Raw genomic sequence first — 23,210 nt, 5'->3', positions numbered from 1 at the left:
CAGTTCTTTAAGCTAGTAGGACACGCACCCACTTGGCCTATGTTTATATGAAGTCATGGAAGAAAATTAAAATCTGCAATATTATCTGGAGATCACTGAAATTCTTAGCCTGTCTTGCATTATCTGTTTAAAATTTCAGGCAACTTCTTCTCTGGCAAGACTGAATCATTTACAATCTGACAATGAATGAGACTTTTTTTGGGGGGGGTGGGGGGCAACACTTTGGTACTGCTCAAGTACTTAAAATCACAATTTGGAAGACACAGAAATGGAGGTTAGCTGCATATAGAAAATTAGATCAAGCTATGAAAGCACAGAAATGTCTCATGGGTTCGGATTCCAAGTTGACACTTCCTTTTGCATATATATATATCTTCTAGTTTTAAGTGATTTATTATATAAAGACGTGCTGTGAAGTGTCCTGATTTTGCCTCGGAAAGCTCTTAGTGAAGCCGTATACACCTGTGTTTCCAAAACCAAAGCTTTATAATGTTCATATTATGCTGTAAAGTGAATTACACACATTGGTAAGAGCCTAAATTAAGCCAAAGGACTTCTGATTTGCAACTTGCTGAAGATGAAAGATGTGAGCATACAGTGCCCTCTTGTGCTTGTTCCTTTTTCCATCAGGGTGCCCGAATTTCATGCTATCGTGACATTTTATGGCTAAACCCACTTCTTATTAGCATAAAGTAAAAGCTATTGTTGCTAATTAAACTAATACCTTAAGTGTTATCTCCCTCTGTAGCGTTTGCAGTGACTCCTCTGAAGGGCCAGCATTTGTGGGACTAGAGAAGCTGGCTGAAAAGCCAGCATGCTTTCCATACCTGCATGAGGTGGAATTCAGACTGCCATTCCAGTCAATTGGAATTTTGAAATTTACTTCATTGGACTTAGGAATTTGGCCACCTTCAGTGACCCTATCTATGCCCTGGTGTTATATTCCTATTTTCTCTATTTATCAAGACAATTTATTACAGTATGTTTATTCTGATACCTATACATCACATGTGTTTTAAGATTCCCAATGTTTCTTTGTATGTAAGAAGAAACACAGTAAAATTTACGATTAAAGAAACAATGCAATAAAATACAGTATCTTAGTTTTCACATTTCATTTTAAAAATAAGGTTTCATCTAAGATGGTCTCATTGACTTGAATGGAGCAGTTGGCATGAAAAACCAAATGATGGTTGGGTTTCCACTTCACATTTTAATTAGAAATTCTCACTGCTTATTTTAAGTACTCCTAAGTCATGCACTGGAGTATAACTTGGTAGGGTGTCTTTTAACATCAGTCGTTCATTTTTATATTTGGAATTGTACTGTGCCATAAAATTTCTGATTTAAGAGGTGCTTTTTTTTAGTATAAGCATGTTAATTCTGATCATTCTTTATGATCACAGCAAAGTATTGATACACAGTTTAGAACAGTTATTTCTTTTTTAAAAAAAAGCTACCAGTTTATTGAAATATTTCAGAAGAGATGCCGCTGTTGTGATATTGTGTTTCATTTTGTAATCCCATTTGCTGCTTAGGCCAGATATGCATTTTCTGGATGCAATCTGTTGGTTTCCAATGGTTTACTACATGGTGGGCTCTATCGACAAGTAGGTGAAATAACTGTTAGAAAACCTAACATTGTAGTGCTCAGTGGTTTGTGTGTATTGTCATTGCATGTTTAAGTGTGTGTTGTATTTGAAGATGAACTTTTTGCATGCGTGGTTTGTGTTTGTGTACTGTAATTTGGGATTTCAAATTTCTGACTTGTAAAGGATATCATTAGTGAAAAGTGTGACAGGGAACACAGGTTAATATCTTCAAAAAGTTAAAATTAACACTTCCTTAGTTGCATTAAGATGTTTCTGCAAATTGCCAGATTATAGCCTTGATTCTAATTTTATATTTAGTTAGTATTTAGTTATAATTTGTTTGGATTACTGACTGGGGCTGATAGCTGCAGAATGTAGACAGTCTGGAATGTGTCCAGCAGTCTTCAGCTACTGCTACTTAAACTATCGCCTACCTCTACATTTCTGTCTTCACCTATGCTAACATGTGTTTGCATATGTAGGTTTAGCAACATAGATTTAATGTAAAACTCAGGCAGAAATAAGAAAATAGCAAGGGCTCACTGCCATTTTAGTAAACTCCTGTGTATGGAGTGTCAATTTAGAGAAGAAAATGGTTTGCTTTACTACGTTGCTAATATTGAGTTGGGGCTACAAGCCCGTAATACTTATTCCCCAAGTAGAAAACAAAATCATTATTTCCTACTGTGAAATAACAGAATCCAGTTTTTCTATGAGAATTCTGGAGAGTCAACATTTCTCCATCTCAACCTGTTGTAACAAGGGCTTTAAAACTACTTACAGTAGTGATACGGTTACAAATTTACCTTGGTGATGCATAGTCATTGTGAGATTTGCAAAGAATCTACAGGAATGTTTTTCACCTTCTGCATTTTTCCTCTAAACCAACAGTGTCTCACGTTGTTAATATCTACTACTTTCTTAACTCTTTATTCCAAAAAATTATAAAAAGAATTCATACCAGCAGAGTAATTGAATTGACTCACAGTATCCAAAACCACCCATAGATGTTAAACTAGTTTTTTTGAACATGGAAAATAAAACTTAATTAAGTTTTCTGAGTTTATTTCAAAAAGAAAATCACCAGAGCCCTCCCTATAGGTGTTCTGTTTTCAGAACCGAGTACATAAAAAAAAATTAAGTGTGTAGTCTTTGAAATAAGTCTTTGAAATGCAGAATGCTAGAGTTTAAAGTAATACTAGCATGAACTTCTGCATTTCTTCTGACAATACAATCACTTCAATTCCTGGTGCAATAAGCGATCATATCTGGGGGGGGGGAGTGTTGACATCTTTTCATCAATAACAGTGCTTTTAACAATGTAATTCATACTTATCATGTACAAGTAATAGAAGTTTACCATCCTTAGCTAAGAACAATAATGTAAAATATGAGAAGCCTCCTTTGTTATTTAATGAGTATAGCATACATTCCCAAAGTACCACCTCCTACCTTTAAGTATCTAATCTATTTGTCATTTGATCACCTGGCATAAAATGCCATCACCTTAGAAAGAAAACTACCAAAGGACTTACTCTCTTTTACCACTCCAGTATTAGAAGTGGGTGGCCTGCAGAAAAATAGCTTTACCAAAATTCATAGATGGCATGAACTTTGTTACAATATGTTGTTGAGTAGTAGATACCTGTTCTACAGTCTTCAGGTAAAAATTATTTGAGATCTGTAACTGAACAGATTTCACAGTTGTGTAGAAATCTATTCAGTATTAAGAAAGCTATAGCTAGAGGTACTAGAGAACTAGAATTATAATACTTCTAAACCAACATTTTTTAAATTCTCCACAAATCAGCTGAATGTAACTGCTAAAATAATAGCTGTTGAGCTTGTGAAATGTTGAAATGCATAAAAGCTGCGCCTTTCAGAATATGCTGCTATGTTCAAGAATCAGCTGGGAGACCAAAAAAGCAGAAATAGATTGCTCAGAGAAAGTTTAGAGTTCTACTTGTGCACTGAAGTCTTTAATATAGCTCATATAAAATACAGCCTTTCTTTTGTTGTAGTAAACCATCACTGTTATTGCACAGTTTCAAAAATAATTATATTATGTATTTGTTTTGGAAGAATATGTATAAAACGTAACAACAACAAAAAAAAACAAACCACAAATTTGTAGAGATTTCCTCACTCAGAATTTCAAAAATAGTTTATATTAGGTTACATAAACTTAAGAAGATCATTACTGAAAAAAACCCACTGTATCAGGACAATTAAGACTTAATTAATTTTACAGATTGCCAAATAAGAAGCAATTACAATGACAAAATAGCTTTTCAGCTTGGAAGTAAACAGAATGATGCAAAAATTTAGTTTTCCAGGTTCCCTTGGAAACAAGAAATTCACCTTTTCATCTTATTTTCACTCACTTAAAAATTGCTAGGTTCCTAGCAGTCTTTATCATTATGGAAAACATCCTTTCTAAACTTTTCAAGGAGTGCTTGGCTTCTATGGAAAATATTATCGTTAAAACAACTGAAAGATGCTTCATTTGGCAAACAGAACTATAATGCCTGATGAGAACTGTAACTCAGCTGTCTGTGTGTGTTTTCTATGGTCAGGCTTCACAGGGAACAGTGTCCAGTGGCATGCAAAGTTTTATTGATGTACAGCTGCTCCTAAAAGCATCAGGAGAACCCTACAACTCATAGATTAACCTAAAAGAGGAATGTATTAAATGTCCTGGTAGAACATTTATCAGCATTTTGAAACTGAAATATAAAGGTGGGGAAGAGCAACCCAAAGCATTTATTTGGGTCTATTTATTGCCAAAAGTAACTAAAGTGAAGCAAGTTCTTGCTGCATGTAAGGACATAAAATAAGCCTTATGTTAAAAGCTTATTTTAAAAAGCTGAAATGTATCATTTTAGCAAAAGGAGAGGGACTGTAACAACCTACTGATGTGCATTTTGTATGACTTCAAGGAAAATAATTATTCATATGCTGTTCTATCAATTAATTGAGATTATGTAATTGCTATAGATTATATCGGAAATTATGATACATACATGGAGATGAAGGGAACCAGCAACTCACCCTGTGATCTGCAAATTCCAGCCATCCCTAATCTTTTAAGTGTTCCATGCTTAAGTTGCTTGTTTCTTTCTCCCTCTTTTTCTTCACAAAAGCCTAGATGACTTACTAAGATGTGGGGTCACCTTTGCAGCTAACATGGTGGTGGTGGACAAAGAAAGTACAATGAGTGCCGAGGAGGACTACATGGCAGATGCTAAGACTATTGTAAATGTTCAAACACTCTTTAGGTAATTCATTTTTGCGTTCTATCTATACATCCTCATCAATCGTGAAATATGTAATGCCTTTGTTACTCAGGTAAGAAATTATTTCTTTTTCTTCCTTCTACTTAAATTTTCCCTTATATGAATTTGTGTCTTACATGGGCAAACCTTTTTCCACCCTGCTTAGCAGTACACTCAGAATCCTGAGGTATTCTTCTGAAATCTCAGATAAAATTCTGCAAATCCCCAAACTGGATGATCATTTAAAAAGTCAACTGTCAGGTTTGGAGCAAGGAAAACAAAGCCACTCTTAAAGACTTAGAACCAAATATAGTTGTGAAAAGAATTTTTTCCTCTGTGCAGCAGCCTTTCACGGTAATTCTAAAGCCAGTATGTAAAGCAGATCCTTCTAATGCTGAAAGGTAAGGAATGCATCACTGGAGTTAGTAGTAAGGGCTCATACTTGGTATATTTAGTTTTGAACAAAAGTTAGGTTTTTAGGCACATATATGCAACATTACATATGACAACTACATACTAAGAGTCGTAAAAGAATAACTGAAAGCAGAGTGAAAAAATTACCAGTCTAATAAAGAGGCTGAGAAGGCAGTGCTGTGATGAAGGGCTAAACACCCTGAGATTTCCTCTTCATTTGAGAACCTCTCCTGATTAAAGCCTCGCTTTGTGTTAAATACCTGGATTCAACAGGTAGCAAAAGATAGATGTCTCTTCAAAGTGTGAAAAAAGGTCTTATTTGCTTAGAGAACTAAACACACTACACAGTGAGCTATGAAATGCTTCGCTGAAATGGGGCTTAAGCCGAGTGCTTACTGCTGGTCGTTCTAGTAGGACCTGGACAAAAGTCTGTCCTTCCCTAGAGGATTCAGTATCATTCACCATTGCTGCCCTTTCATGTGTCAAGCCTTCCGCTTAAGACCAGAAGAAGATGCATAGTAAAGGTCTGTCGAAAATCTGTCAGTGTTGTAGAAAGCTGAGCTCATTAAAACACAGGTATTTCAATCAGGAGATTTTCTTTTAATGCAGCGGTGTGTGAGAATGCAGTTAAACGCTGTTAGAGCTTGTGTGTGTGCTAAAAAGAGGCAAAATCTACATTACACAAGAAACTTAAGTTGTGTCTTTTTCTAACAGTTTTTGAATTTGTACCCAGTACTAGTACAGGTATGCGTGTTTCATAATCACACCTAAATTTAACCTAGAAACTGTAATTGAACTTAATCTGTGCATGATTCAAGTTACTCTTAATTATATTGTGCTAGGGTATCTCACTGAGGTTTCGACATAGGCCACTTAAAGTTTTCAGAAATACATTTTATCCCTAAATTCAAAACAGAAAAATTAGTTGAATGAAAATTGAAACTTATAAAGCACTAGTTGATTTTTCCTGTAGTATTGTTCTACTTTGTAAAATACTTTCTAAAAAAACGCCAAAAAAACCAAAAGAAAAAAGATCATAGTAGTACACTACGTACCATAGGTGTCCAACTAGAACAACTTCCTGTATAATCATTCAGTTGTCTTGCACAATGCTAACAACTAGGTGGCAGCTTTAACTCATGTATAAATTATATGTATCTGGTTCAGCATAATTTTAAGACTGCATGGTACATTTTACACATATCAAAATTGATCAGAATAAATCTCTTGGTCTAAGTCTTCACAATGCTTTCCCAGAAAACTTCTAAACTTTCACAGTAGTGAAAATATTGAAATATTTATTATAATAATAAATATATTGAAAAATAGTGAAAATATAGAATATAGTGTATTCTATACTTTTTTTCTAATTTTTTTTCTCCGTAGAACACGTACCATAATTTCACTTTATTTTTATATTATGTAAAAATTGTAGAAATCAGTAAGCTTTGGGAAGAGGCAAAAGGTAGTGGCATTTACCTGTTCCACAGAATAAATGTCAGTCATTGTGCCAAGGTAAATACTTTGTAAATGAACCCTAAAAATATGTTTTTTAAAAAAAGTGTGCTGCTGTACCCTCTGGCCTCGGTTGCCAGTTCTTATATACTTGCTCTGACATTATTCCCTGGTTTACATAAATTTGTAAGCTTGCTTTGCCAGAAGAGTGTGTCCCCCACACCTTAGAAGACAGGTGCATTATTTATAACGACAAGGTTATTAGCACCTTTAAGGTTAAAAACTGTTCCATACCAATTAAAACTGTGACACAACACTAGCTTATCTGACTTAATTATGGCTAAAAGGAGTACAGAAGTGTGACTCAAATGGTCACACTGACTAAAAAAGGAAAACTTGGGATGGGAAAAAACAGGTTAGCGTAGTTTAAAAGTACAAGAGGAGATTACTAGGTTTGGACTGTGTCCTGGAGATGCTTTCCACTTCTTCACGTGAAACATGAACCCGACTGTTGAGTCCCTGCTGACAGCTGCGAGTCCACCTCGGCAAAACCGTGAGTCTGTACTAGAACAAGTGTTTGTATTTACTCTTGCTTTCTATTACTTTCTATTTAATTTTCTAAATAATTTCTATTCATTAACAGCTCGGGTAATTAAACATGGGTGTTTGGGAGGCCCTGTTTTTCAGTTTTTTAGTAGCTTAAATCTTGAAGGCTATGTTTGAAATACTGCAAGAAGCCTACTGACAGCAGTACACCCAAGAAGTCAATAGCTTGGCTGGTGTCTAGCAGCCAGCACCAATTTACATTTAAATCAAATGAGATGTTATGATGTCATTACCTTATTTTCTTGGTATATCTCTTTGCTTTGGCAAAGAACTAAATGCATCTCTTGCTTGTCTGATTCCCAAACACTGGTGCAACAGCAGCCCATGTCTTCCATCAGACTGGTTAGGGCTTTCTCTGCCCCATCCAGGCCTTTTTTACCAGAATAGGATAAAGAGAGGGATCTTTGCACAGAAGTCACCTGCTCTGGTGCTGAAAGCTTTCAGGCAGTGTGCCTTACACCCAGGGCAAGAGGCAATCTCGCCCTGACTGCCTGGAAGGTTATTGCCTCCGATTCCCCTGAAAGGCACTCTCAAGTGAAATAGGGATTTTACCAAGACCAGGTTTGAAACTGACTTCCTAATACGAATCATTTTTTGTATCTTGGTAGTAAACTAAACCCATCTTTAACAGAAACCTAGTGACCTGCATTTTTTCATTTAAGTTGTGTGTATTTTATAATTAGATCAGCTTCTAATTTCCTGTTACTCTTAGTTCTGAACGTTTTGTTGTTATTTTTCAAATATGAATGTCTGTCCTTTAATGCAGCAATGTGAGAGAATTTCCAGCCAGCAGAAACTTAAGTAATTCTATGCTACCTGACACAGAATTAACGCAGAGGAAATTTATGCTTCTTCCTCAGAACTTTAACACGTTTGTTAAGCTACTTAATAAGTACAAGTTCATACCTACAAGTGTGATATTACTGGGATTTTTTTTTTTTTCAGTTTTCACAAACACTTCATAGGTTTTTATAACACACAGCATGCAAGCAAAGACGTACCACAGTTGCCTCTCAAGGGTGTGGTTCTAGTTATTATATAGGTATTTAACCTATGCATGCAGACTCCGTTCCCTAAGTGCCTAATCTTTGGTAGGCCATAAGCAGACTTTGTATAACAACACTGCACCACTCAGAGTTTGTATCAAAATCTGACTGTAAGAGCTAAAAAGGTACAGAAATTTCTGAGCAGGTACAATGCCTTTCAAACTACAGTGTACACAAATGGTTACTGTTCAGTGGTTCACGTTCTCAACCACTTTGCCAAGTTTGGTTTTCCTCATAAAATCACATTTAATATTTGGTTTTTCACAGTGACATGATAGCTGCTAACATTAGAATGGCTAGCATTTCTGCCATCATATGTTCAGAGCATGTTTGGGATCGTGTGGACATTACCAGTCTATGTTTTGCGTCCACAGACCTAGGGCTGTATTGCAATAATATGTCACTGATGCATACTGACAGATAGTTTTGACAGATGTTTCTCCACCTTCCTCTCCGTTTGAATTGCCATTTCAGTGAAGTCTCTCCATACAAAAATGAGGGGAAAAGACTAAAGACTTGCAAAAAGGTGTATTGGATTCCATCTGACACTAATTTACTAAATTCAGCTTTCAAGAAAGCCACTATAATTTTTATCTGAATGAAGCAAGCCACATTAATGATGTCATTTGTACTACAATTATCGATTGTCACATGTAGCTAAGTACTTTCACAATCAGCAAAACAGATTACAAAAGCACATTTCAGTTTCTGATGCTAATCTGTCAGTAATGATCAATCTCAAATAATAATAATCTGAGTTCTATTCCAAGTTTTTTAGTATTTGCATTTCATAAACTGCAGATTTCTTTCTAGTTCTTAGGGCTGTGAGGACTGGGGCGGGGCTTTTTAGTCTGCTGCATGAAAACCTGTGTAATTCAGCCAGATCAGAGTTAAGCTTTCTTCACTGTTTTTTGTTATTGGAAATCTGAATTGGTGTTCATTTATAAATATTTTGTATATATAAATATTTCACGTGAGAACATAAGTATACATAAGCATTCATTTTCTCAGCAACTCCCAAGAAGTGTCAATTTTTGTCTATGTTGCTCAGTCTGTGGACACAGCATACAAACAGAACTAAAAATAAAAATAAAAATCAAACTGAAAGATCACATAAGCCAGTTCTTACAAAATTGTAGTTTACATGAAACCAGATACTAAGTACAGCCTGTACAGTTTTGCATTTTTTGTTGTTCCCTACAAATTTGTGTCATTTTAGAAATTACTAAATACAATCTCTGGTAACGAAATGAAATGTTTCCTTTCTAGCTTTAACGTATTTTATAAGCTCAACCTTTGAATGTGTTTTTTCTTCTTTTTGAATTCTACGGAGAATGTTTTGTAGTTCTGGTATTATACCAGCATTTCATTGTGCTAAATAACACCACAGCTTTCAGGAACTTCATTAAAAAACGTGGGCGTGGGCACAAGATACAGCAGCATTACATAGAGCCTTCCATTTGTGAATTCTTACTAGAGGTATAACTGTTACATTCTTTTAAAATACAGGTTGTTCTCAAGCCTAAGCATTATCACGGAACTAACTCACCCAGCCAATATGAGATTCATGCAGTTCAGAGCCAAAGACTGCTATTCTCTTGCTCTATCCAAATTAGAAAAGGTAAGGAGATTTGCCTCCCCCTACCCCCAACCGAAGTGTTATCATTTTAGCGTTTTGTCTGATTTTGTAACAATGCTTTCAAAACATTCTGAAACGGTGAAATCATTTTATGGTCACAGAGCTAATGTAAAAGATTATTTTTTGCAGATTCTACCCTCATTTAAGAATGAAGTTTAATACTATATTGTAAAGTGATGGAACTCAAATCAATCCACCAATGGTGTGGTGGAATTTTCTCAAGGAAAACCGAGTATTTTTGGATGACTGAATATTTAGAGCTAGTATGGTTTTCCAGGAGGCTGCCGCAGGCAATTAATGTGGAAAATATTTTTATTGAGTAAACACTTAAGATATTTACAGCTTTTATTATAATGTATTTTTTATTCCAAATCACTTTAAAGGGACTATAGTTAAATACTCTGTATACATTTCCATGTATCTGTATGGGGTGTTTGCATTAACTGTGACAGTTTGAGAAGAGCAATTGTACTCTGTCGAGGGGCAGTGCCAGTGCCAGTGATGGTAAGGATAGTACCACTACTTAAATGCTAGATAAAAACCTTCATATTCTATACATTTTAGTGCACATGTTGGCATTTTCAAGCTGTGGAATAGGGAGGCTATACGGAGATAAGTCTAATTTAATCTGTTTGTCCAAAATACTGTTGCTAAAATAATAGAGGGAACATACAAAGTAACATTGTGCAGCTGTTTAACTTGGTAAGTTTGAGGGCAATTCTCTTTTTTTACAGATCTTCATTTTGATCTGACCTACCTACTTATGCAGCCCACAAAACTTAATGGTATCACTTTCGTGATCTTTCAGGCTGTTTTCTGAGTTTATAAGACAATATCACTGGGCCAGTCTTCAAGGACAGAGAGATCTTTCACTCCAGTCGTCTTTTTTCCCCCTTGTTATCAGTCTAGGTTCTCTTGTGCAGCCCCCCAATCTCTTTACCTCAGATATCTTGCATATCTTGGCAAATTTGAATTAATGCTAAAGTCATTGTCATTCTACAGAATTAGCACATAATTCCCATTTCCTAGCTGTACAGTAAATTTCCTGGATTTTGGCGATTTCAGATATTTCACTATTTACTGTATATTGTTCACATCGCTTATTTTATTATATATTTAATGGAAAACAAACTTTACATACAAACTTATCTTCATGGGCCAGCTCCCAGTTTCCTCAACAAGAATCGAATTCTGCAAAAATTTAGCCTATCTAGGTGAGATAGGGTAAGTGCAGAAGTCAAATCTTTTACTCAGTTGACTATCACGCTTACATTTCAGCCACAAGATGTAAATACCTGGGTCAGCTTTTGTGATTTATTGACCTTTGTCTGAAACAGGACAAAGGCTTAATTGTATTTAGGGGGCATTCTGGTAAGCAAATAAAATGGAGAACTGTGAGAAAGCTAGACAAAAGCTGTTACACAAAAAGAGGAGCAGTTTGCAGTGGGAGGCACATTGTCATTTGGGTTATGCCGTTCCCACTGTCCATTAAGGGTTGCACCTGTGGTTCTTCGGTTTTAGTACTCCCTCCCTTAACGATAACTTCAGGAGGAATAAGCTGGCACTGGCTGGAATCACGCATTGACATTTTATTCAGGGCAACAAGTGCCAACATCTGGATGGTGTCTTCACAACGATGTTCCAACCTAACTTACTTCCTTGGTGTGCTATAACTGACAGCAATTTTTATTTTTTTTAGAGCATATTCCCTTAATTCATATAGTTTGGTGATAAGGGGAGATAAGACTAGTAACAGCTTTACTAGTGTGTGGTGTCTACAGTTGCTTTTGGAATACTCTGTGGGCTGTAGCCTGTCTACTTCAATGCAGCGAAACCAGCATTTTTATCTCTGTTCTCTTTATTGCTTTATATAGGCTCCTTCATTTTTCCAGCAAAGATTCTGGAAATTGTTAGAAATATTATAACTTCTTCCCTATCCTTATTCATCTACTGTGCAAATGCAGAATTGCGAATATAGATTGGAAGCTGAAGAGTTAATTCTAGCCAAACTACGCTATGCTGAAATAGAGGTGGTAGATAAATTATCTTAAAGAAAGAACATTTTGTTCATTGCTGTTGAAGTTGCCTGCTGTTGATATTTCCCACTCATTTCATCTTAACATTTGCAGGGAGCACTTCACAGGTGGTGCTGTAGCTCATTTGATGTTTCAGAACTCCCTCATGCAAAATGAAAGGCAAATAAAAACTCAAGTAAAAATTATCTAATGCAGTCAAATGTACAGTTTATTATTATCTCTGCATTAAGCACCTCATTTTCAGACAGACTAAAAAATTCAGGCAAGCTGCCTTCAGGTAGCACTGAAACACACATGCAAAATTGACTTTTCAACCTAATGGGCTGCAGAAAAAATATATACAACTCAAAAGTCCATCTGCTGTTGCAGCTGCAACTTTCCTCATTTTAGAGGGAAATAAATCTGAACACCAGGCTCAGCACTGATGTAGGAGAAAGCAATGGCCCTTATTCAACAGGGAAAAGGAAAAATAGAACATGCATGGTCTAAACTTAAAACATGTTCTCCATTTGTCTTAGATAAGAAAAAATATGTGATAACCACCCCCTCTTTCTTCAAAGAAAGGGTTTAGAATGTCTTGGATAAAAGAGTCATACTTTAGTTTTCTGTATTATTTTTTAATTTTCCAAGTAAATATTGCAGGTGTCAACTGAAGGATAAACAGTCTAAACCTTTAAGCGATCATTTTAAAACCTGTGCAAATTTCTGTATCTTTCAATCAAACCATTAATACTGTGATTTTTTTATCTTCCACAAGGCTAAGCACATACATGTTAGGTGAGCAGAAATCATCTGGGATGGCCCAGCGTATTTGCGGTGATATACACAAAGCCAGGCTGTGGTTTTCGCCTTCAATCAAGGACAGAGCATGCTGTCTCCCTTTGTTTTTAATATTGTTCATTTTTTAAGCAGATTTGAAGTAACATTAAATAATGGCAAGCAGTAATGATATATGGGTTATAAAAAATAGATTGGTACCTCTTAATTGGTTTACGTCTCTTTTTGGATGGATCTCTAATGGTTTACATCAGCTACAATTCTAAAACTATAGAAATAATAAGCATACACATTTGGCTGTTGAACTGTCAGGTTTTTAGAAAGCTGTTCCAGATCAAAACCAGAAAGCTAATCTGTTCTTGCCAAAAAGGTAGAACAGAAGCCCATAGTCCAAAATAATGTAAACTGTTATTGATCCAGAATTCCCTTATGTAAAGAAAAGGACCGTAAAGATGTTTCCATGCCCAGATTTTTGTTCAGTCTTGTATATGACATGGGCAACAACTGACATTTACCAAAACTAACCGTGCACTGTTATAAGCCACTACTTCTGTCACCCTTATATGTTCTTGCATGATCCCCAGCCTGCCCACCTCATCCTTGTGTGTTCATTACAGTAATTTTGCAGTTTGTATGCAACAGTTGCAGCCTATCATGGCAGTTCCCATATTACCATCTATATTGGTGGAGAACATCGTAAAATCAACATGGGCCCTAGATCTCTCTCAGCCACCAACAGAGTGGCCAAAACAAGGTTTCACGTTGGTTTGGGGCTGGTACTTTGTTGGTATCATAGAATTAACTGTTATGAAGGAATAGGTATTTATTTAGAAATAACAAAAACATAAAACCATGATAAAAGAGCCCTAAAAAGGATTTAACACAAAAGACAATGAAATAAACTAAAAATCTTATGAACTTGACCTTCTGGCCAGATGGTCTTTAGTATTCTCCCAATATGCAAAGCCAAAAGGAAGTAATTAACTTCAAATTAAATAGCCTATATGGAAGAAGCACATGCTAAGAACATCTCAAAACCACCAGTGTACAGCTGTTATTGCTTAGAAAGAAAGCAGTAAAAGTTCTGAGCTTCCTGACTTGAGCAAAGCCACACACATAGGAAGACTGAGGATGAAGTAAAGATCTCCATCTATTAATAGCTGGGTCTTAAAATGTCACCTATATATGTGAAGTTCTACAAGACACCTTTGTGACATCATCTTATATTTCTATTCCTAGAAATGATCTATGATTTTGGAGTTAATAAGGAAGGGGATATAACTACTTAAAGTATCAGGGAAGGAGCTCCTGGGCATCACACTTACCATGAAATAAAACTGCTGGGGCATTCTGGCACACTTCTGGCTTCCACATCCACAGTATTCTCTGGGAAGTGAATAAGTCTGCAAGTCATAAAGCAGAACTCAAAAGAGATTTGTGAGAAATACAATTATTACTCAAACACTTTGCATTAAGTAAGAATAAAGGAAAAGCAAGACTGTAATAAGAGATGGAAGGAGACCATACAAGAAATCTAAAATAAAGGGGGAGCATAAACTTCCAAGCTTCCATTTTAAAATAAAACAAATAAGAACTTCCTTATGTTTATCATCAGAATTTTGGATAAGAATCACATTATTCCCCAAGTATCTCTTGCCTTATCCCACCTTTCTTGGCACAAAATCAGAATCTGCTACGAATGTCTCTAAACAGATGGAAGGATAAACATAATGCCTAAGTCACATAATAGGGAGGATAGTCACTTCACAGCCAGTTCCTTATAGTTTATGGCATGAATCTAAAAGGATTTAATGTAATGTACATTATAATATGCATGTAGTTTTAATGTTGAAGTATTTGTTGTAAAAAAAATCTTGATTTTTTTCCCTAATTCACATAAAAGTTTTTATTCTCAATAGCAATTGAAGAAAAGTATCTTCTACTTTGACCGACCGCACCAAAAGAAAAACACTCAAATATATGAGGTCGAACTACAAAAGAAATACAGAAGTTCTTGTTTCTGTGGCTTACAGCAGTAAGCACAATGGCGTGCTTGTCTAGGCAAAAGTGTTCTTTCTGCGATTAGACTGCTTGCTGCTTCAACTGTCAGAACACGCAGCTTGCTAGAAACACCCCTTTGCTGCTCAGCCATCAAAGCACACACGTGTGTGTGCATGTGTGCCAGAGCTTGAGTGTATATTTGCATGTGTTTCTCCTAGAGAAGAAACTCTAATACAGGCTAGTAGTATTTGGTCAGAACAGAGAATGTTTGCAATGAAAAAACCCTGAAATAATAATTATATTTTATTTCCTTAAAATTTTGAATCCCCTTTAAACTGAAGAGACTGACAGAGGTGACTTAAAAATATACAGCAAATAACTTTTTATGAAGGACAGATTGATGTCATATTTTTATCTGGGGCGGAAATTCTTTTTGTGTGATTTCCTTTTCAGCTCCGCTCATATGAGGCCACAGAAATCAACAGGTACTACCAGACTATCCAGCAACGACAAACGGGTTAGTAGGCTACTGTTCAACAAAACCATTAGTTAGAGCAGACTGTTCATTTGCACATCACAGAGTCAGAGCATGACCTCGGGAGGAGGTCATCTTGCCTAACGTCCCTGCGCAGGCAGGGCCATGTAGAGCCAGTTTCCCAGGACAGGGTCCAGAGGGCTTTTAATTATCTCCAAAGAAGGAGACTCCACAACCTCCCTGGGCAGCTTGTACCGGTGCTCCATCACACTCACAGTAAAAACATGTTTCCTGATGTTTAGAAGGAACTGTTTCGGCTGGTGCCTGCTGTCTCTTGTCCTGTCCTCTAGGCACCACTGGAAAGTGTCTGACTTGTCTTCTCTACACCTTTCCTTCAGGTATTTATACACATTGATGAGATCCTCCCTGTCCCTACTGCTCTCCAGGCTAAACAGTCCCAGCTCTCTTTCAGTCTTTCCTCATAGGACAGATGCTCCAGTCCCTTGACCGTCTTACCAGTGCTTTTCTGGACTACCTCCAGTAGCTCCATCTCTCCTTGTATTGGAGAGCCCAGGACTGGGACACAGTACTCCAGCTGTGGTCTTACTAGTGCTGAGTAATGGGGAAGGATCACCTTCCTCGACCTGCTGGCTGCACTCCTAACACAGTCCAGGACACGGTTAGCCGCCTTTGCCGCAAAGGCGCGTTGCTGGCTTGTGTTCAACTTGGTGTCCACCAGGACCCCCAGGGTCTTGTCCTGCCAAGCTGCTTGCCACCCAGTCAGTCACCAGCATATACTGCTTCGAGATGTGGTGGGTGTGTCTCAATTCCAAGACATGGAACGTTTCTGTACTTTGAGAACATATTATTCTTCGTGACATCTCTGAACTGAAAGCTTCATATTTTCTCTCTTCTTAAAATAACAAAATCACTTCCAACCTGTAGTTTTGCTCTCTGATAACTGAAGGAATAGGAGGCACGTTGTGTTCCTCTGCAAGTGAGATGTGGTAAGAGTAAGGTATAACTATAGTTACGTTTTTCTGCGTCCCTTCCCCAGAAGCATCAGAGCAATAAGTTTCTACCCCAGTCTGTGTCTTACCTCGTGTCACATCCTCACATTCACTGAAAAAACATTTCTTCCCTTTTGCATCAGATTCTGTTCATATTTCACATTCATTCAGGTCCAGAAAGTCTACTAGGAATGTGAGAGTCCACTGTCAGCAACAGGGAATTGCAACAGGAAAAACAAGAGCTTTGCTCTAAGCACAGTTGAAATCCCTCAATCATTTTTAAAATGAACTGGTAGAATATGCTGCCCATGCAATTTGAGATGTGATGAATGAAACAATATATACGTTAAACAAAATCTTTCAACCTGAAAAACTGTAAGTACCCAACAAAGATGCTACATATTTGTAGAAAGGAACTATATTGAGTAAAGGGATTTTACAGTTTAGATCTCTTTCGAGGTAATATGCATTTGATGTTTTTATTATAGTCCTTCCAAAATCAGCACTAAAAGTATTTTATATTTTTTAATTCCTTAACAGAAAGAGCGGGAGAAGGGATCTAATCTGGCATTTATGTTTCGACTGCCATTCGCTGCTGGCAGGGTTTTCAGCATCAGTATGTTGGATACGCTGCTTTATCAGGTACGATGAAGAATAACGTGACTTACCTTAACACGGACATGCCTTGTTACCACATATGTTATTGTACTTGTTAGACAACCCTGGTTTTCTACATGTAAGCCATTAATGTGTGTCTGCACCAGGAACAAGCAAAGGCAAAAGATAATGGAGCATATTCCACATGACAGTACTACCTCTGTTGTCAGCCCCAAAATCGCCCTGTCCTTGCACAAATTCTGCTGTTAAACGATATACTACTGCTGGTGAATAAGCAGGATAGTTTTGATAAAGCCTACATAAAATACAGATTATACATACTAGTAATACTTGCACTCTGCAACAAAAAGGGCATGCCCATTCCCACAAAGTAGTGTCTCTAACCACAAAAATCAACAGAATCACTTTTATGAGTGATAGTCATCTGCATTTGCTGATAAGAGGCCTCAATTACTTCACTGTGTCCTGTCCTCTTACTCACGTTGACTAGGCCTCCAGGTGACCAGTCATCATACCTTAAAGCAACTCATTCTGGCCCTAACAAGAAATATATGCAGTGGTTACAAAGAGATGGTGGGGAAAGAAAAGGCAGCACTGAACCTTGCTGCCCAAGAATCCAGGACAGAGCTCCTCATGCAAAAAGATAGGATGCTAGTCCGTGGGGATAAGGGAAGGGCAGCAGCCTCAGATAGATGAAGAAACAATATATCAGAAAATACGAGGTCAGGGCAAATGAAGGTCGTAGTTGCTGGTTTCAGGGTGAAAAAAAGTGTAGAACATTGCCCTCGCTTCTCAGCCGTGACCACCTTTCTGCACACCCTGACACATTGGGATGGCCAAGCGGCAGCTGCCAACACTAGCCTTCAAGGGTCAAGGTGTGCAGAATAAGCAGCCACATCGCTGTGACCCATGTAGTCTGCTCTCCTGAGTAGCTACCCACTTTGCCTGTACCTAGAGGTAGGCTGTGGATGCCTTTGTATTCAGACGCTAAACGTTCTTTCAGGGAAATTAGTTTACTTGGGAATTTGGTGCACAAAAGGTATTCTTTTATCTAAATTCTACTTCCAAATAAATTATCTGAGGGCAAATTCCACATAAATAGAAAAAATCCTGAAGCTAAGATTTTCTCAAAAAAGTCAGTAATATATAAAAGTCATGTATATGGACAGGTACCAAAAGCAGATTAGCCAACAGGTGTAAAGCCATTTATCAAATTCTAGATGTTTAGAAATAAATGTATTTGCTTATAAAACATGTTTTTAATCATGTCCCAGAATATCAACATCACATATGGCAAAACTTTTTTAAAAACCATATTTAAGACACCTATATAGAAACAGATCTGTCATCATCAACAATTCCTGCCAGTGTGTAAGTAATTTCAATATTTTATATTTGCTCCTAGACATGATCAGTCATACTATGACTTGACAGAGTAAAACCATTCACCAGGAAGTGTTTAAAGCAACAACAATAAAACCTACACACTCAGTCTCACTCAAATTCTACCCATTCTTTCTTTGAACTCCTGTTGTTCTGGTGAACTGTCTTTTTCTAGAAGTATCTTTCTTATTCCGAGTTACAAATACTATGACAACAAGTTCCCTCTGTTCTTTATCCATGGTCACATCCTTTTCTGTACGGCATCTTTTTCTTTTGCATATGAGCAACAGAGGGGTTTCATGTGATGCTTCTTATGTTAGGCCAAAGGAAAAGCCTTTTAATTATCTTTAGGACAGTGACTCAAAAATGAAAACTTGGTCTTGTGACTGCACATGATAATCTTAAATGTTGCCTCCAAGATAACAAGTAAGTGAAGGCTGCAGAAAATTTTCTTCATATCAAGAAGATGCTGAATGGCATTTACCCAATCACAACTGGAAGATTACCGGTACAAAAATTAAAATAGATTAATCGCTATGTATCAAATCTGTCTAGCTTCTGAGTTTAAACAATTTCAGATGCTATAACTCTAAAGGATTTATCTAACAGCTTTGTAAGGTATTTCTTTATTAAAATCTATTTGCTAGCTCCCTATTTGCATTAAGCCAAAAGAGCTAATTGCAGGTTGTGTTCCAACAAGGATTGATAGCCTGCCTTGAATGCTGCCCTGCTACACCTAAGGAGAGGTGGCAATGAACTGTCCTACCACAGTTAACAGAGCACCCACACGGCCCTCTGATTCCAGCAGCCCAAGCCATAAGGAGGAGAAATATTTGAGATTTTAGCTGATCTATTGTCTGGTCCTGGTCTTAGCCGATACTTCTACATTTAGCCTAATTTCTACCTTTTAACCAATCATTAAAACACTTCTGTTAGTAGAGCAACAAGCCTGACCTGAGATAAGGCAGATCAACCCTTAAAAAGCCAGATGGATTGGTGAAGGCAAATGACTCGTCTGAATTAAAATAATAACAGTCTCACCTTAGTATTACCCACTACTCAGTACTGCAGACCCATCTAACATAAGACAGTGTTTCTTTTGCACAGAATAGTTCATTATAATAATTTCACACCTAATAAGGCTAAGACCTTAACTTCCATTGATCTTATATCTACATTCATCTTCACTTTCATGGTGCCTTATTATGCCTTAGTCTCTTTGAATCCTGTGTGTATATTGCATGCATATGCAGAATCAAGTAATGAAATTTATTTTGTGTAAGTAGATTCAACACAAAGAAAGGGATAGCTATTTCTACAGTGATTAAGATACATAAAATATAAAGAGATTGATTGTAAACACAGATGTACAAATTCTTTGAAATTCACACATGGTGCAAATGGTTACATGCTCATCTGTTCATTATTTTTTTTCCTTTCTTTTGCATCTCTCCTATTAAAAATCTTGCAGTCATTTGTGAAAGATTATATGATTTCTATTACAAGACTCCTGCTGGGACTTGATACTACACCAGGATCTGGGTTTCTTTGTTCCGTAAGTTATTTAAAAAAAAAAAATTATTAGAGTACGAGAGAAGATTCTGTACTGTCTGCAGAATACTTTTAATTTCTTTGTATGGCCCTTCCTTTTTTGAAAGTCCAGGAAAGACCTGTTTCCTTTTTCACTTGGGGGGGGGGAGAAGACAAAAAAATTAGATGGAAAACGTACCTATTTTTAGTTAATTCCATAGCAACAAACACCCCTCCCTTCCCCCAAGAAAATACAATTAATTCTATAAAGCACAAGGGAAAATAGGAGAACAGGAAAACACAGGAAAAATGCATTTTATATGAAATAGCAATGGCAGTTCAGCAAGCAATTTTACAAATTAAGTATATAAAAAAAGAGGAAGCACTACCTGTGTTGTACAGGCTGGCTAGCGCATTGTGGAAACACAATGCTACTACTTCACAACACCCATTTCCATCATAGGCAATAAAGGGCAGAACTGGATATTACATATGGGTAAGATGTATTAAATGACTTTAGTTTAAGTGTCAAAGTTCAAAAGTCATCTTGCTATTATGTATGTCCATATTCCCCAAAGCACAGTTTATTTTTTAATCTATTTTTAATATGTATATACACACACACACAAACCCAACAAAAATTGTATTTTTGTTAAAAATAAGACCCATCTTTCTGTTTTGTCCCATGTCCATCACACCCCAGGGGGTAAACAGATCAGTAGAGTTATTTACCAGTTGCTTTCTGGGTAACTAAAAAGAACTGCAGGATGTTGTTCTCAAAAAGGAAGTTATCAATGATGGTTTAAAAATTTTGTTTAAATATAAAATAATAATGGAATTGTTGGACAGTCATTAAACTTTGTTACCATAAATGCAAGACGGTTGAATCTCTGAAAAGGAGCTCTCGTATCTCCAACTAAAGCTAGTGTAACAGTAATGAAATACTTGAGATTAATTTAAGACTTTCTTATGCCATCTATGCTTACTGTATTACTTTCCCCCCCAGTCCCTTCTCACCAGATGTTCAGCCTGCAGTCTAGTAAACAGTTATCTGGCTGCATTCAAAATACTTGTGTGTTCTTCAGTCTGTCCATCGCCAGTTTCTTACTGCTGCCAATATTTAGTTCATTCTTTTTTATTTTAGTCAGATATGAACACTGGATGAAGGTTGTCATACAAGTTTTCAAGTAATTTTAAAACAAGGACAGAAGCAATTTCATAAGACAACCATTTGCATTGCAGTGTCTCCCAGACAGGGAGAGAACAATAGAAATGGTGCCTACAAACTCAATAGAAGTTCCAGATCAGTTGTGGAGCAAAGGTGCAATACTACAATGAGATCATTACCAGCTAGTGTTTAGTTTTAAAATTTTTTCAAGTATAGCATAGTGATATGGCCTCAAGAGTTAAAAGTCCTCCTTCCTATTATTATTTGTTCAGATGAAAATCACGGAAGAGGATCTATGGATTAGGACATATGCCAGGCTGTATCAGAAACTTTGTTCTTCTACAGGAGACATTCCAATTGGAGTCTACAGGACAGAATCCCAGAAGCTTACAACATCTGAGGTATGTCAGTTTACCGTACTTTTCTCTGAATTTGATTACAGAGTACATGCTACATTCTTCGGTCCTCAGAAAAATGGGAGCCGCTTTTTAAAAAGAGTATTGTGACTGCCGTATCTGCAAATGCCGTATCTGCAAATGCATAGAACAAATGTACAGAATTCCAACGACCCACGGAAGGTCTCCCTCTGCTGACACGTGTGTGGTCACGTTAACTCAGGGTTCACCCTCAGCCCCAGACGTGGTGACTACCCAGAGCCAGTCTGACCTGCCGGCTTTCGTTCCCGTGCTTGCCTGCGGAGAACTGGCCGAGTGCCCGCAGGAGGCGGCTCGGGCACAGGTCGGACGGGCCAGGACAGTTGGCTCTAACCTGAACTTGCACGTGGTGGCTAACGGCCATATCCCTAACAAGCCGAACAACCACGTCCTGTATCAGGGGTGACAAGAATGCCAGCACTATATTTCAAAACAGGTGGCCTTTCAGTATTCACGTGACTTTCTAAGTAGAGGTGAGCAACAAGAGAATAAATAAATGTTAGCAACAGTATTGTGGGATTTCTCTAAATCTAGCTGCCAAACAGTGGTAATTTTTTGTGTATATGTATTTATGTGTCTGCTGTATAAATATATACATTTCTTCCTATATCGATACAAGGAACGATGAAAATACTTTCTCCTGACTATTTAACATATGGGTTTTTTGTTTGTGCAGTTTTTATTTGTCATGTACAAGCCATTTGTTTATGTGACCATTAGAACTGCCATCTCATGAAACCATGGCTCAAATACAGCTCTGCAATGCAACAGTGAACAACAACTTTCTTCTGAAATACTCAGACATAGTTTACTAATTTCCTAGACAGGCAATTTGTATTTTCTCTTCCATATTTCAGAAAAAATGTTATAAAATATTAAGCCATGTAATGCTTAACTGCAGGATTTATCTTGGAAGAGGTATAAACATTCAGTTAAAGTTAATTTAAAAATAAGGGTTACAAAAAGCTGTGCAAGATTCCACCAGGTTCAGTAGTGTCTCTCTCTGTGAGCCACCGATACCTCCACAGGTGGCTTTTACAGCTTAGCCAGGGGACTCAGCCACTGCAATAACATCAGCTGATTTTTTAAAATGTAGGAGTCTTAACATAAGCCGTCAAAATCATTCCTTGGAGAAGAATACAGGCAGCATCACTGCCAATATGAAAAAAAAGTCTGTCATAGCTTTTAACAAAACAGAGGACATGCCAAACTTTACGAATTCATTGAATAAGGATAAGTAATACGAAATTCATGGCAATCTTTTATTCTCACATCCACAGCTGGCTATTTAGCTTCAGGTCCCAAAAAGAGAATCCGGAACAATTGAACTGTGAGCATGTAACGCTGTGGAGAGTGCATTTTGGTGGCCTGGTTGGTTTTTTTTTTTCTTTTCTGCATTTTCACATGCTTTCAAACATACAGGCTGACTGGCAAACAGCATCCGTACAGTGGATGAGTAACTATGAAGAGTGACACTCATCTTGTCTACGTGAACTTTTTTTTTTTTGGCAGGAAGGTGGGGCTAAGCATTCACACTCAAGTAAGTCTTCTGAGGCAAACTTAACTGATCAAAATTTTTCAAATGTTTTTCTGAAAATAAGGTTTGGGACCACAAGTCACTTACCTCCTAACTCACAATTTTCATACAACATTGGGAACCTGTGCAGCCTGTACACATGCAGTACTTGAATACTTGATCAGACCAGGCCCAGACTTAGTTTAAGATAGTCATTGATCATCTTTTACAAAGA

At 37.1% G+C, this 23,210-nt stretch overlaps 1 protein-coding gene and 1 long non-coding RNA gene across 10 annotated transcripts in view; one reads left to right on the top strand and one right to left on the bottom strand.

The window, feature by feature from the left end:
- The window catches only part of LOC114012122 (uncharacterized), a 52,224-nt gene extending 35,712 nt beyond the window's left edge, over nt 1-16,512 (bottom strand). For 2 of the 3 annotated variants that reach the window (XR_003554402.2, XR_003554400.2), the window contains exons 1-2: nt 16,416-16,512; nt 14,166-14,243 (exon numbers count right to left, since the gene is read on the bottom strand). This is a non-coding gene — a long non-coding RNA (uncharacterized LOC114012122). The remainder of the gene's footprint in view (nt 1-14,165; nt 14,244-16,415) is intronic. The other variant, XR_008748968.1, reaches the window with a different exon arrangement.
- The window catches only part of KCNT2 (potassium sodium-activated channel subfamily T member 2), a 151,207-nt gene that overhangs the window by 110,037 nt on the left and 17,960 nt on the right, over nt 1-23,210 (top strand). For 5 of the 7 annotated variants that reach the window (XM_055815040.1, XM_055815039.1, XM_055815037.1 and 2 more), the window contains 5 exons: nt 4,736-4,870; nt 9,898-10,009; nt 16,867-16,968; nt 19,799-19,882; nt 21,298-21,426. In XM_055815040.1, the coding sequence (XP_055671015.1) occupies nt 4,736-4,870; nt 9,898-10,009; nt 16,867-16,968; nt 19,799-19,882; nt 21,298-21,426 (562 nt within the window). The other 2 variants (XM_055815042.1, XM_055815041.1) reach the window with 2 other exon arrangements.

The sequence above is a fragment of the Falco peregrinus genome, chromosome 10, assembly GCF_023634155.1.
Source record: "Falco peregrinus isolate bFalPer1 chromosome 10, bFalPer1.pri, whole genome shotgun sequence".
Classification (NCBI taxonomy): domain Eukaryota; kingdom Metazoa; phylum Chordata; class Aves; order Falconiformes; family Falconidae; genus Falco; species Falco peregrinus.
The sequence above is the reverse complement of the archived record's forward strand: the minus strand, read 5'-3'. Positions and strand labels throughout refer to the sequence as shown.